The following is a 14306-nucleotide window of genomic DNA, read 5'->3' as shown; positions in this document are numbered from 1 at the left end:
TTGAAAATTTCTCCGTTATCTATCAGAGGGCATGGCGATGTGGAAGTAGCGAGCGGCACGTGGTCTTGAGGATGAATTGAGCAACCTGCGGTTTTGGTCACAAGTGAAATGAAGGAAAAGAAGAAGAGCAAGACAGTGGGTTTCTGCCATGTGAAGACTTGCTTATAATGTTCCTGGCTTGTCGATATGTCAGACCGTATCAACATCTGCCGTGCATGACACCACATCCGAAGAGCAGGAGCAATAGGTACTCATCACACGTGGCCAGTGAATCAAGCCCAAACACCCGGCTCACATTGGAAACTCTCTCGTCGGCGTTATCATTCACTGACAACAAGTTGCTCTCGGGTCGTGAATAGCCCGCTTATGCTCTAGAGTGAATTGGTATTTGGTGAGCCTCATCAACTAGTAGGTATATATTCTGAACATCCGCCAGCTCTTCTCCTCTCCCACGAACAAATCAGTCATCCTCACAATTCTCAACAAGTTGACTACCTTAAAACCAGGCAAGAGACTCACCGAGACCGTAAACACCCATCACCAAGATGAAGACCACCATTCTCAGCGTCACTACTGGCGTTCTGGTCCTCTTCGGTGTATGTACCGCCAAGTAACCAGTCATTTTGGACATTACTAACAACCAAATACAGACTACCCAGGCCTTCGAGGTCCCGGACATCGTGCCCGCTGTCACCTTCAACATGCCCATCAACATCACTGACAAGAACAACGCCACCGTCCCTATCACTAGTATGATATACCCCCCGCAAGACTTTTCTCTAATATTCCCCACATGCTTTCAAGGTAGTGAACCACAAACGTTCTTGCTAACCACCACATCCACCAGGCACCATCCAGCAAGCTGTAGCCAAAATGGAGACCGACTACCCCGGCTGGAAAGCCGCCTTCCAGGTCCCATGCCCCCACCCCCCCCACACGTGGCCCCGCCAAGAAGCCCCAAAAGATCGACTGCTGGCCCAAGGGAGAAGAGAAGACCGTCACCATCAACATCGAGGATGGCATCGCGTACCTCTCGGATCTGCCCGGCCTCACCCAGAACGACACCGGCCAGTGCGGCCGCGTGAGCTGCTCGTGCAACTCGGCCATTCTCTGGCGCAACACCGTAAGCTTTAACCCTCAACTCCCCCCATCTTTGTTAATTTCTGGTTTCTGACACGAGGCGAAAAATTACAGGATGTCAAGAAGTAGGTTCCGCGGCTGGAAATTGCCGACTCTGCGTTTGATATCTGCCTTTGAGTGCAACTCCAAGGAGAGCCACGACTACGTCAAGGGGCATGCCTACATGGATGACTGTTCCCGTTCAATGTTGATGAAAGCTATGAGTGAGCCATGCTTGCCACATTGCTCACTCCTGTGGGATGTATATAGTGATATAGGGATACGCCAAGGGATCACACAAATGATTGAATGATTTCCAAAGCGTTGTTTCATGATACCACCTCACAAGTCATGTCTCGTTGGCCTACTTCTTCTATGTTGACATACAAAAAGGGGGTGGGTGCCAAGACTTGTCGACGGAGTCAAGTGGAGTCCAAAAATAGGCAAAAACATACAACACCGAGGATTCCCCAGTGGTCACCCACCTGAGTACTAATTCGGCTCTCAGCTGCTTATCTAGGGGAGAGCGGACGGGATCCCGAGTTCTCAGCTGGATATGGTCGTATGTGACAGTAATTGAAGAAAAGGAGATTTATATAAGGATGATGGAATGGGAGAGGAGTGACAAAAGGTCGTTGAAGGGGGTGGCTGATGATGCGTCGGCTGGAGAGACGGGAATGGTGATCCATAAAATGTAGGTGTTGGGGATGGGATTGCTAAGATGTGATTGTGCCAGAAAGAGCACGGTGAATAAGGGCTCAACCCCCACAGACATACTGATCAAGACACAGGTTGCTCTATCAAAAATAAAGAAGGTTTCCGCCGCTCTGGGGCTGATTTCCAGTGTGGTCCTGGTCTCTGGACTTTCAATTTGGATGAAGCCTTGGCTTGCGGCCGTGAGTAAAGTTCCATCTTCGCTTGAGAGCAGTATAGAGCTCAAATTCCCCGACAATCAGGAGCAAGCGGCAAGTATCACGGCAAAACCATGGTGGGCTCCATCCATAGATACATAATCCGGGTGTGTGATGTCTCAAGCCCTTTCTCGTGATCCTCAGCAGCAACCTGTATATCACGAGATGCTCTCCTTCAACACCCTCGCCCGCCAGCGCCCTGGCGCTCCTTGGAGTATGTACCCTTCATTCTATCAAAAACCATGCTAACATGGCAATCAGTTCGCCCACACCTCCACCCCCGATTTCACCTGGACCCTCCCCATTAACCTCAACGACCCCAACAGCGCCACCGTAACCATCACCGGCACCATCGAAAATGCCGTTGCCAAGATGGATACCGACTATCCCGGGTGGAACGCTACCTTCATGGCGAGGGACCCTCACCCCTCTGACGGTGATAGAGATGATGAGGAGCCTCTTCAAAATGGCACCTTCAACTGCCGTCCTGACCATGAAGGCTGGGCTAACAGAGGTGCCATCAGGGACGGGATTCAATACCTCCGTAAAGTTCCTGGCACGGCGAAGACGGAGCTGGGCCCGACAACTGCGGCCGTGTGAGCTGCTCGTGGAATTCCACCATTATCTGGTGCAACAAGGTGGGTTCCTATGAAAGGGTTTTGTTTGGCTGGTTTCTGACATGTGAGGTGTAGGATGACGTTGAGAAGGAGCTTGAGTGGAATGACATTGCCGATGCTGCCCGTGATATCACCTATAAATGCTGGTTTGACGGTAAGTTCTCTGTGTTGTTACCGACTTTGGCTGGGGTAAGAAGCGGATTCCACTAACGTGGGTTTTAGTCAATGTCAACGTGATCAGACGGCATGTCGATTACGATGATAAGTGGGGAGTCATCGTCCGCAAAGAGCATTGCCGAGTGTTAAGATATTGTGAAGAGGATCTAGGATATTGGGGGAGAGTTAATAAATTGTTTTTAATGGGACTGGATTTCTCTGACTTTGCTGAGTGATAACCATGTTGCTGTACATGTATTGAAACCAAAAGCGAAGGAAGGTCCAGAACCGTCTCGTACCTTCCTTGTGAATTCACAGTTGTTATCAAGACCTAAGGCAGGAAGGAAGGCGCTTGGGAAGAAGGTGGAAGCACCCAAAGTTACTGCCGGTAAGGCAAGTACGACCCGATTAGACATTACTCAGCGCCATAAGTCAGAATATTGCGACACAAGCCCTTGGGGCAACCCATGTCCTCCCGCAGATCATGACCAAGGTATCTAAGATACACAGCTCACAGACGAGAGTTTGATAGCCTTGGTTTGGGAACGAGGTTAGTGTTTTGAGATGTTGGTTAAAGTCCGCAGGAGGCACACCGACGAAAGAGGAGCTCGCCCAACCTCTTACCTGTATACCGTGGAGTTTGCTTATCAAGAACACAAAACAGGTTTCCGCCACTCAGCATGCTCCTGCTTCTTGATTCAACAAGATATCAGCCTCAACGAGCAAGTTGCACGTCATCATTTGAACAGAAGGAATCACGAGCCCTACACATGTGGCCTTAGGTGGAGACTTTCTTCGAGAGCTGGCAGATAATGGATGCTATACCTACCAGAAAGTTGGCAGTGGGCAGAGGCCATCATCGGGTGCTCCAGCCAGATCCTTGGTGGGCTTCAGGTAGCAGTATGCATCTTCGACGTTCTGGACTGAGGTTCCCATCTTTACCAAAAACAATAAAAGTTTCACAGACAACCTGACACCTCACGGTTTACAAGATGATTTCCCTCATCACCTTCGCTACCAGCGCTCTGGCTCTCTTCAGAGTAATATCTCTTCAGTTCTTTAGGCATTTATTAAGACAATACTAACCAAAAGACAGCTTGTCCACGTCTCCGTCGCTGAAGATGTCCACAATGTTACCTGGAACCTGCCCATCAATCCCGCCGACGATAACAGCGCTACCGTAACCATTACCGGCACTATCTAGCAAGCTGTTGCCAAGATGGAAAACGCCTATCCGGGCTGGACGAGACCTTCATGGCCCAGGACCCCATCTCCAGTCCGGCCGGTGACAAGGCCGGCATTCCCATCAAACACGACTGTAACGTCCCCGGGGATGGCGATGCTAAGAGGACCCAGATTGGGATCGGTGTCATGTATCTGTCCCGTCTTTCTGGCACGGCCGTCAATGGTCCAGGGCCTGAGAACTGCGGCCGCGTTAGCTGCTCGTGGAACTCTGCCATCATTTTGTGTAATAATGTATGTTTTCTCGTCCGCGTGTGCTTTTCGATTGCCTAGCCTCAGGGACTCTGCAGAACAATTTCAACAAGGAGCTCCAGTGGACTCAGATCGCTGGTGCCGCACAGTATGTTGTTGACTAATGCAGCAAGCGCAAGTCTATCATTCCTCTTAAGGTCAGTGGGCGTATCTGTGCTGACAAAACCTTTGTAGGGGGGGATATGACCGTCAAGGGACATGCTGATTTTGACAACGGCTGGTATGTCGTCGTTCGCGGGGATTGGTGCTAAGGGCTTGGTACAATGAGGCATGGCTTTGACTGAGCTCGTCTGTGATTCTGGGATCTCTGGGTGCTTCCACATTAGATAGAGATTAACACAAATTGATACCTTTTCTCGAGAAAGATATTATCAAAGGTGCTAAAACTTTGTCATGTCCCCGATTTTATCTCAAGTTTTGTCACATGCTTGAGAGGTGGTTGCTCTCTGTCCCTTCGCCCGTAGCAGATGATTCCGTTGTCGAACAGAGGGGCGGTATCTTACTGCTCCAGGTTCACCGGCTTTTCTTAGCACTCTGCTCCCACTTGGATACCAACTCACCTATACCAAACTCACCCGATCCGGATTACCTCTTGGCAGACCTTATGCTCCTACCTGGGTACCATCCCATCTATACCGAGCTCAACAAACACATCTGTGTTGCTGCTCTTACCGCATCGTCCGATAACCAACGGACCCTTATAGATGAGCAGGAGCAGGGAGCCATTGCCTACCATTTGAGAGCAACCCTCTTCGGTTTGCCAACAAGTGGATACAAACAGCTGATGTGCCCCAATATCCACCCTGTGAGCTACAGTAATCAGTATATATATCTCGCCTTCTCCCTCGCTGAGTTCTCCTTTTTCTTCTTCCATACAACTCATCTCTACCAGAATCCCAGTCTTCCCCTCTCTTCACCAAGCCCAGAGGCAATCAACATACTATCACAAGATGATTTCCATCACTCTCGTGGCCAGCGCCCTGGCTTTCTTGGGGGTATGACATCTCAGCTCTTTCTTTGAAGCATTATTAACATGCGAGACAGATTGTCCAGGGTTATACTCTCCCGGACAACATTCCCGATGTTACCTGGAATCTCCCCATCAACCCTGCTAATAAGAGCAGCGCTACCGTCAGCTTCACCGGCACCATCGAGCAGGCCGTCGCCAAGATGGAGAACGATTACTCCGGCTGGAACGCCGCCCTCCTGGCCCAGTCTGCCGCCCATCATGCCGCCCACTCTGCCCCCTTCGGCGTAAAGGCCGATTCCAAGCCCTTGCGCATCAACTTCAACCCAGCCAACTGCACAAAGCCCAACTTCCCCCCTTTCTCCGCCGATACCGCTCGCATCCATGAAGGGATCCGGTACCTTTTGGGGGTTAGTGGCACAGCGAAGAATGGCCCAGGACCCGGAAACTGTGGCCGTGTTAGCTGCTCATACTATTCTGCCATCTACTGTGCAATAACGTATGTGTCATCCCTCTGGTCCTATGCTGTGTGCTGTTACTGATCCTAAGGAAACCTACAGAACAAGTTCGAAAAAGAGGTTTCCTGGCTGGGAATCGCCTCCGGCGCAAGTTATATCGTGAATCAGTGTACCAAAGTTAAGTTACCTAGGGAGTTTTTTGACGACTCTAATGTTTTCCAGGCTGGCATTACTCATGTCAAAGGGAGTAAAAAATATTTGTGCTAGCAACTTCGATGTAGACAGGGGTATCGACGACCCAAACAACGACTTGGTTGTGGGACAGATAGAGCGTACTGATGAGAAGTGGCATGCCGCCGTGGATGTCGGTGGTAGCTGAAGCGCTGGTGCCACGAGGGATGGCTGGGCTGGGCTCGGTTATCATATGCCTCAGCTGAATGGGGCTTTGCTCCCTACTAAGGTGCCTCACCTACCTACCTAGATAGTCATCCACACTAATTGATGGCTCCATTTTCGTGGAGACTTGCTACCACAAAACATCCTCTTTGGAGCTTTTGTGGTGACTGCTATTTGCGTTGATAGCAACGTTGTTCTTGAAGTGGTCTAGTCGAGTTGTTGCATGAGGTCGATAGTGGTACGTTGTGGTAAGAAAACACACCTCTCAACTGTCAGACAAGCCTCCTGAAAAGTTTTATATGATACTCCAAAATTGATGTGTCGAAAGGGAGTCGTTGTTTTCAGCGTTTGCTGCGATAAGTAGATTTTTGCGAAACTGAAATCTGGCCCACTCTCATTCCAGCTGTAGATTCTCAAAAAGTCAACAGATAGGTATATAGGTACGTAGCAAGCATACCAAGGGACTTGAAGCGAGTTAATAGGACGTAGGTAGGTAGGCCAAACAATTTGTAAAAGCAGGCAATTGGTGCAAGAAAGCTGCCTACCTAGTTTAGAAAAAAATGTTAAAAGACTAAGTTCTGCTCCTGCTGGAGTCAAACCCGTGAGTCCTACCCAGTGGAGCGTAATGTCCCGGTGCAGGTGCCATCGATCCTGACCCAACCGAACCGTTTGGTGCAATTGGTAGTTTCTCTGAGCATGGTTTTGAGGCAAACGCCTCTGACCATTACACCACCCACCTGGCGGGGGTACCCGTTGAATGTCAACCACAAACTGGACATGATGTCCCCAAGAGCAATTTATTCTGAGACATCCTTCTTGACTCAGTTACTATATCACCACTTTTGGTTTCTTGTTTTCAGGTAGGTACCTGTGCTAGCATTGATCACGGTTTCACTGGTGTCTTTTTTTATTCCTTTTTTTATACAAAAAAACAATACCTTAGCTAAGCTATCAAACTCTATCACCCACCAAAGAGAACATCCTATTTCTACGCTCCTGCCTCCTGAGCATATTCACAAGACCAAGAGGTAATCCTATCATTGAAAAACCCATTCCCATCCTGCAGCTTAGCGTCCTCCTGGTTGTGGTATGCTTGCCCCTGACAGTTGGCATGTCTGCACACCACACGCCTCTGTCAATTTTCTTTTCCTCTCCTCTCTCATAAGGTAAAACAATAAAGTAACAACAACTTACTCGTACCAAACACAGAGAAACTCCAATATTTCCTGAACTTCTATCGAACTAACTTCATCGTTCCACTCCATCTTCTCCTTCGTCCCATTTCCGGAGCATGCAAATCACATCAGGCCACGCGTAATGCGGCTCTGAACTCTGCAAACATGATACCCCCAACTGCGATATTGGCCTCGTCCAACGTCACACCCGCTCCTTTTTTCCGAGTTTGCCCAAGTTATTAAACCGCCCTGTACACGGCCACGAGCTTCTCACGGCATCCCTCTCGTCGAAGAACTTTCGACCTGGAATAACAGCGTAAAGGTTAGACAATCGTACGTTGTACTATTGCCGCGGCGTCCGCTGTTGCAAGACAAATACTCTGGTATGGGATTGATCAAACACCAGGCTTGCGAACCGATGTCTGATGTCTCCTAAATACAGAAGCATCAGATGCAATCCCACTCCTCAAAAATTATCATGGCCCTTGTCTCTATAGCTACACATTTTGATGAGCCCTTAGAAGAACATCCCATTTCAGTCCTAGAAAACTCCCCCCAACAAAAAGAAGATAACCGAATGCCCTTCCTGAACGCCATACTATGTCTTGAGCAAGCGATATCCTGTACATATACGCAATTACAATCTGCTTCCGTTTTTCTCTCGTCCATTTTCCCTTGACCCACCACGAAACTTGCTCGCTCTGTACCCTCCACCCAAAACAGTACCACTGGCCTCAGCATCCCTAAATGCTAGTAGGCGCCGCATCCTTCCTCCATCCCTTAGCCCTCATATTCGTCTCAATAGCCTTCCAAATACTCTCCACCACCTCCCGATCCCTCCACCGGCTCTGCTCCGCCCCCGGCTGACCCGGATCCCTCCACTTTTCAACCGAACACGCGAGCACCTTATGCCCAAACGCCCTCACGCTCTCAGGAGGCTGCTCCCCTCTCCACCCCAGATACACACCCTGTACATGCTTGAACAGCTCCACGGGGTTCGTCCACTTGTAACTCTTGAACTGCCAGGTCTGGCCCGTGGTAAAAACAGCCACCACTCGGTTCCAGTACTCCGGCCTGAAGTTCTCCGGACCCTCCACAAGAATGAACCTAATTGGTCGGTTGGGGTCCATGTCCTTGATGATACGTGACACAGCAAGCATCGTTGGGGGTGTGCTATGGTCAGGAGGCGTATACCTCCCTCCCTCGAGGAAAGCCTTCGCGTTCGACATCCTGAGCAACGAAGAAGCCGACGGAGACAAGAGGATAATCGGATCCGGGCGCCTAGCCGGTTTCTGATTGAGCGCAAGCGAAGGGTTATTGCTGATGTTGGTGCTAGACCGAATATCACCACTCCCACCAGTCGGCTTCCTAGTCATGAACTGCGCAGCCAGCTTACGAATATGCGAAAAGTCCTACCCCCCAGAAAATATTAGCATTCCACTCCCAAAAAGCACCGTCCTTAGAACCACCCACCGTAGGCTTTATCCCCCTCAACACACTGTTCCGATCCCCCATCCTCCTCTCACCCTCATAAATCTGCGCCAGTCTCGGATCCAACGTCCCCTTGCCCCTCCTCTCCTTCTTCACCCCCCCATCATCCCCAACCATCTCCACCTTCCCCCCCTCCTCCCCCTTCCCCGCATCCCCCCCAACAAGCGGCTTGATATACTCCGTATCCTCCCCCGCCCCCTCCAACCAAGCAATCAGATTCAACCTCTCCACAAACGGAAACTTGTGCACCCCTTTCCCCCCAGCCAACTCCTCATTCAGCTTCTCCGCCGCAGCATTATACTCCGGAATCGTGATATCTCTATTCACCCACGCAAAATAAATCGACCGCAGGTCAATCAAGTTCCCCTCCGAGCTCATGAACCTGCTCTGCACATCCACCGGCAACACCACCCTCTTCCCCTCATCACTAAACACCAGATTTGTCGCCTGCGACAGCGCAACCTCGTCGTTCGACTCGGCCGAGGCGACAGGAACAATCCGTGACGACGTCCGGATAGATTGCCGAAACAGCAAAAGGGGATCGGTCGTCGGGGAGGCCATCTTCGTGAATCGTGGTTAATCGACTTTCGTTTGTTTCCAAGATTTATCGAGCAGTCAATTGATACGACGTGGGTTCGGCGGCGGGAATAAAACCGATAAAAAAAATCTTCCTCAGATCAAGTGTGTCGCGCGACGTCGGAAAAAGAATTATCGAGATGGGAGGAAGAGAGAGCTCCACGGTGGTAGGTAAATTTGGCGACGAGGCTAGAAGTTTAAGATGCGCGACAGAGGTCAGAGATGCGTGCCGCGCGACAGATTCCGACCCACTTTTAGCCATCGAAAGGCTGGAAACTTTTGGAGAGAGACGACTGGCCCGAGCGTCTGTTCTTGAGGAGCTTTGACCAAACCTCGAGAGACCAAGAAAGGCCCCACATCTGGTTGCCCCTTCCTCCCAGCCCCTGAATCCCGTCCCAAAAGTCAACAACAGTCTCGTTAGTGACGAGCAACCGAGAAATACAAAAGCTCACGGTAGAATAAGCGGAATACAGGATATTTTCTATTGTCTGTAGTTTCTGCCATACTATGAAACGTTCAACAAAGATTACACAGCAAAGGCAATCATGCGCATCTCTGGAACAACTGCGCATAGGGGTAAAGTAATCACTAAAGCAAAGCCATTCAAAAACGGAGCTGCTCCATGAAACTGAACTACAGAATATTCTTTAAACATTCCCACGCGTGGTTAATCAAGCATTACATAGAATTACTCCCATCGTCATAAGCCGCCTCCTCCCTCTCAACCTTCGGAGAAAGCAAAGAATCCGACCCCGCCAACCCAAAACGTGAACTCCGTCGTCTCCCATGATACTATTCCCTTGGTCAGCACTCGATCCTCTTTCCCACGATTCAAACTTACCACGCAGACCCCCTTCCCCAATGACTTGGGATTCTTGGGATTGGCAGGGCACATGGGACTGCTGGGCAAGTGCTCCGGCACATCAAACTTGAACATCGCCGCTGTCCCCGTGGTTGCTCTCGTGACCCGGGTTCGGGGTGTCGGTGTAGAAGGTGGGGTGTCTGGCGTTCTCAAAGGTGCGTCCCACCACTCTTTGACACTTTCTTTTGGGGTGGTGGCAAGGGGGGATCTGGTCTTTTCTCTTGTTTTTGCAGGTCCGCTTTTGCTCCGACTTGGGGAGCCATCCTCTTTCGCCTTACGGGGCGATGGAACTCTGTACGGCGAGATACTGCCCCCAAGACCTCTTCCCGATGCGCCGCTGGCCGAACTTCTCTGTTGCGATCTTCTGCCACGGCTCTTCACATTCAATGGGGACGACCGGGAGGTTCGGATACCGACTTTCTCTCGCGTAGAGGATGTTTCGGATGGAGTCTGATCGTGTCGACTGTTTGGCCGAGCTACGTCAAAGAAGAGACTACGCGGTCGTCCGTCGACTGTGTCTTCTTTGTAGGGCGGAGTATGGACACGAGTTGCCTCCTATAGAGAATGTTAGCGTTTCTGAGTTCGGATGTATGGAAACGACGGATGGCTCTTACTCCGCCTGGAAACTGTGTCAACCATATCGCCGGACCGCCTACAGAATATGTCAGAAGATGGAGCTTTCATGTCAGTTCATCTACCAAGGTGCTTGTCACATACTGGGTCGTTCTTTGCGGTCCACATCTGACAAGCTCGGGTTTGAGTTGTCCGTTGCTCGGGTCGACCTCCGGCGATGCCACAGCACTCTTCCAAAGCGCACACGACGGCCCTTGGTGTTCGGTTCGACATCGGTCTTCTGTTCTGGGACCGGCTTCTCCGCCTCGGGCAGGCGATCGAGATACTTTTTGACTGCATCAAACTTGCCATCGTCGACAGGGGCTTGTTCCGAGGATTCGCTTCGCTTCTTCTGTTTGTGTAAATCCTCAATCAGCCATCAACTACACCAAAATCAGCCATCCGTAATTATAACCTACGTCTCGTGAGCCTCTCAATGAGTTGCTCAGTCGGTTCCAGCTAAGTGAGGCGAACGAGTTGTGCGAACGAACCAGACCTGGTTCAGGTTTGACTTCGGCCGCTGGTACTATCGTCGGTAGACTTGGAAAGAAACCTCGACCTTTTGGGGCAAGCCACTCCCCCTCTTGCTCGATAGTATTACTTGATGATTCGTGTGGCTTTTGGAGAGAGTAGACATGAGCCCATTCCGAAAGATAGGGGCTTTGTGCAGTCTGTAGGGGAATCGGCGGCACAGGAGGGTAGGTTTTGGGCGAAGCTGTGTGTGATTCGCTGTCTTGGCCGCCGCTACCGCTCGGTCTGGATCGCCTCCTTCGTCTCCATATCTTGAGATCAGGCGATCCTTTGCCGTTAGGCGGTGTCGCTGATTGACTGAACGGCCTCTCCGCCCAGTATCCCTCTGGGTACCAGACCTACTCATACCCATCTTTTGGCGGCCGAGGAGGGTCGACACTGGATCCGGGAGTTGGAGCTGGCGAATGATGGTGTTCCTGTGTGCTTCGGCTCATAGACGAGGCAGACAGAGGTGTGTTGTTCGTTAATCCATCCATTTCATCCCAAGTTCGTCGGGGCCATCCTTGTCTCGTCAGCTGCGTGGTGCAGGTTCTAGTTCAAGCTAATCTATCCAGAAGTGTAACTAATATAAATGAGAAGAAAAGACGTAGGAGGGGAGATTTTAGGTGATCTATGGTTCGGGCAGGTTTAGAAATCTTGAACATTTCAAAAGCCAACTGGCCACCTGTGTCGTGTCCCCACAGACTTGGATGTGCCTTCTCACTACGTGTGTGCATGAAACCAGGCAGGAACATCACGTAATCATTTCAACACAACAAATCCTTCAAAATTACCCTCAAAGAAAAGTGTGCTGAGCATTAGGGTCATGACCTTCGACAGCAATGTATTGGTACCTGGATCTTAGGGTATTCAGGGGTATTCAGGGGTGTTGGGAGGTCACAGAGCACATATTCAGCCATGATCCGAACCGCTTCAAGTACTCTCCGGCTAGTCAATCAAGCCTCACAGTTTAACCACATCTGTCAGCTGAATGAGATGCTATAGCCAGACAAAATGCTCCTCAGAATATATGTTGAGACGCCTTAAACTCCACTAACTCCACGCCCCTTCCCAAAGGGAGAAAATGATATCCCAAAGATACGATACCCTACATCATCATGGTATCATCACCATCAAAAGCAACAGTTGGCTGTTCAATGGGAACACCCCTGCCACGGCCCGCTAAAAGCTCGCGGCGTATTTCGGGGGCTATTTGATGGTGACCGTTGAGTAATAAGTCGAGGAGCAGCTCCCTCTGATCTTCGGAAACTGAGACTGTGAGATTCACGTCCATTAAAGATGCCAATCAGGGATTCTTACTATCGTTTCGGTAACGTTGTGAGAAGACCAAGAGGCATTGCCAATAGATCACAGGGAGATCCGAGTGGGTATTGGCATCGCGTGCTAGTCCAGCATACCTGTGGAAGTGGAAGACTAGGCTAAAATTTGATAACATCAGTATTCTCTGTATATATAAAAGGGAAGTTTGGTACCTTACCTATCAATACATTGCCAGGGTAGAGCGTATCTGTATGCTGGTTAGAGGTTGTATAGATAGACAGACAATATGGGTAGTTTACCGTTTATCGAGAAGAACCTTGATCAGGTAGTTAACGGCACTAACAGACTCGTTCTTTGATGAAACCATCTCCGCCGCAAAATCGCACAACTCTTTGAGGGCCATGGCCGAATGTATCACAGGGATCGACACGCGTGTGAGAACACCACTTACGACACGCGCTTCGACAAGAGTAACCCCTGAGGCAACTAATGGCCGAAGGAATCCCTTGAAGAAACCAGCCGGCTTGTATAGACCTTTCTTCAAAGCGTTAAATAGATGTACATTTAACCTCTTGTTCTCGGAGATGTCCTCACGGACATGGTCAAGAACAACCATCTCCATGAACCGCTGGACAACCTTTGGCTTGGCTGCCACGAAGATTCTGGTGACAGCAAAAACGGCATGATGAGTCCAGTTGTGGGGTTGGGTGACCTGGAGTATGGCTTCCCAGCCGGGGATCTGAGGGAGCACCTTTAGCGGCTTCGGGAGAGGGCCTGGGGTTGTTGATTAGCTTTCAATTTTTTTTTAAAAAAAAACCAGAAAAAAATGTACAGGGAAGGGGGGGTACACGTACCACTACGGTACCGAGAAAGAAACATTCCAATCTTTTCAAAGACTTCGATGACCTTTGGTGGCAAAACGTGTTCCTCGTCGGCCGGGTTGTCGTCGTGCCACCCGCCTTGTTGCTGAGCTTCATGTTCAGCGATCTTGGCCAGGATTATTTCGGCCAGATCTTGTCCACCACCCTGTTGCTGCTCCTGACCACCATCACCCTTCATATCCCAGCCATGCGTAAGGAGCGGATCGTCCTCCATAGAGGGCTTGATGAACTTATGGAACACCTCCAGGTCACCAGCCTCTACTTCAATCTCCTCTACTTCCTCCTCTTCGTCACCCCAGGTTTCGTCTTCGCCGTGAAGTTCTTCATCCTGCTCGCGACTGTCGAAGTTTGACGGGTTGAAATCGAAGGCTCCTCGTTCTCCGCCTTTTTCTTCTTCGCTTTGCTGCTCATCTTCCTGGAGTAGCTCCCGGCTCATCGCCAGAATATTCTTGCTTGCGCGAGAGTCGACATATCTCTCTCCTTCCTCGGGCTCGGCCTTGGTCTTTCGCTTTGAGGGCTTGTTCTTGAGGACTCCGGTGGCGACCAAATCGTCGGCCAGAGGGTTATGGCGTTTCTTGCCGGGGAGAGAGGAGGGTGCTTTCGGCATGGTGGAAGTCTCGATGCTGAATTGCGACAAGAGGTATGTGTTCAATAATGTCGGTGTCGGTGCAGTTGGTGTGCCTCTCAGGGAGAATGGCACTTTGGTGTTTATCGACTGGGATTCAACCCGAGGTTTTTCAGTGAACGCCTGGGTTTTTGGTGCTCCCCAAAAAAAGTTTATTGTGGGGTACTCTGTACGT

At 50.3% G+C, this 14306-nt stretch overlaps 6 protein-coding genes across 6 annotated transcripts; 3 read left to right on the top strand and 3 right to left on the bottom strand.

Moving 5' to 3' along the window:
• Nucleotides 1-545: 545 nt before the first annotated feature.
• QC761_603310 (uncharacterized protein) lies at nt 546-4007 on the top strand (the record flags this gene model as incomplete). Its single annotated transcript, XM_062880778.1, has 8 exons — nt 546-596; nt 651-750; nt 848-912; nt 983-1123; nt 2292-2624; nt 2723-2801; nt 2870-2925; nt 3900-4007. 8 exons carry the CDS (start codon nt 546-548, stop codon nt 4005-4007), a joined length of 933 nt encoding a protein of 310 aa, XP_062729360.1.
• Nucleotides 4008-4022: 15 nt separating this feature from the next.
• Nucleotides 4023-4659, top strand: QC761_603365 (uncharacterized protein; the record flags this gene model as incomplete). The annotated part of the gene is made up of 2 exons (XM_062880785.1): nt 4023-4279; nt 4336-4659. The coding sequence occupies 2 exons, from the start codon at nt 4023-4025 to the stop codon at nt 4469-4471; spliced, it is 393 nt and encodes a 130-aa protein (XP_062729359.1). The 3' UTR covers nt 4472-4659.
• A 588-nt stretch (nt 4660-5247) lies between these two features.
• On the top strand, nt 5248-5885 carry QC761_603368 (uncharacterized protein; the record flags this gene model as incomplete). Its single annotated transcript, XM_062880786.1, has 3 exons — nt 5248-5292; nt 5342-5763; nt 5825-5885. 3 exons carry the CDS (start codon nt 5248-5250, stop codon nt 5883-5885), a joined length of 528 nt encoding a protein of 175 aa, XP_062729358.1.
• Nucleotides 5886-7069: 1184 nt separating this feature from the next.
• On the bottom strand, nt 7070-7231 carry QC761_0091400 (uncharacterized protein; the record flags this gene model as incomplete). The annotated part of the gene is made up of 1 exon (XM_062872974.1): nt 7070-7231. One exon carries the CDS (start codon nt 7229-7231, stop codon nt 7070-7072), a length of 162 nt encoding a protein of 53 aa, XP_062729357.1.
• Nucleotides 7232-7771: 540 nt separating this feature from the next.
• Nucleotides 7772-9619, bottom strand: CDC73 (accessory factor associated with RNA polymerase II). Its single transcript, XM_062880787.1, has 2 exons — nt 8767-9619; nt 7772-8705 (listed from the first exon to the last, which is right to left on the bottom strand). The coding sequence occupies exons 1-2, from the start codon at nt 9343-9345 to the stop codon at nt 8037-8039; spliced, it is 1248 nt and encodes a 415-aa protein (XP_062729356.1). The 5' UTR covers nt 9346-9619; the 3' UTR covers nt 7772-8036.
• Nucleotides 9620-9985: 366 nt separating this feature from the next.
• Nucleotides 9986-14292, bottom strand: ENP1 (snoRNA-binding rRNA-processing protein). The gene is made up of 6 exons (XM_062872973.1): nt 13480-14292; nt 12969-13399; nt 10940-11186; nt 10837-10874; nt 10202-10777; nt 9986-10152 (listed from the first exon to the last, which is right to left on the bottom strand). The coding sequence occupies exons 1-6, from the start codon at nt 14111-14113 to the stop codon at nt 10039-10041; spliced, it is 2040 nt and encodes a 679-aa protein (XP_062729355.1). The 5' UTR covers nt 14114-14292; the 3' UTR covers nt 9986-10038.
• Nucleotides 14293-14306: the final 14 nt, after the last annotated feature.

Source organism: Podospora bellae-mahoneyi, chromosome 6, assembly GCF_035222275.1.
Source record: "Podospora bellae-mahoneyi strain CBS 112042 chromosome 6, whole genome shotgun sequence".
Taxonomy (NCBI): Eukaryota; Fungi; Ascomycota; class Sordariomycetes; order Sordariales; family Podosporaceae; genus Podospora; species Podospora bellae-mahoneyi.
The sequence above is the reverse complement of the archived record's forward strand: the minus strand, read 5'-3'. Positions and strand labels throughout refer to the sequence as shown.

Excerpts from the sequence above, each read along its gene's own strand:
- CDC73 (XM_062880787.1), bottom strand. The coding sequence starts at position 9,345 with ATGGCCTCCCCGACGACCGATCCCCTTTTGCTGTTTCGGCAATCTATC. Across the intron at positions 8,706-8,766 it reads TGAGGGGGATAAAGCCTACG|GACTTTTCGCATATTCGTAA; the intron begins GTGGGTGGTTCT and ends TCTGGGGGGTAG.
- ENP1 (XM_062872973.1), bottom strand. The coding sequence starts at position 14,113 with ATGCCGAAAGCACCCTCCTCTCTCCCCGGCAAGAAACGCCATAACCCT. Across the intron at positions 10,875-10,939 it reads GGACCGCAAAGAACGACCCA|GCGGTCCGGCGATATGGTTG; the intron begins GTATGTGACAAG and ends CATATTCTGTAG. Across the intron at positions 10,778-10,836 it reads TGACACAGTTTCCAGGCGGA|GAGGCAACTCGTGTCCATAC; the intron begins GTAAGAGCCATC and ends CATTCTCTATAG.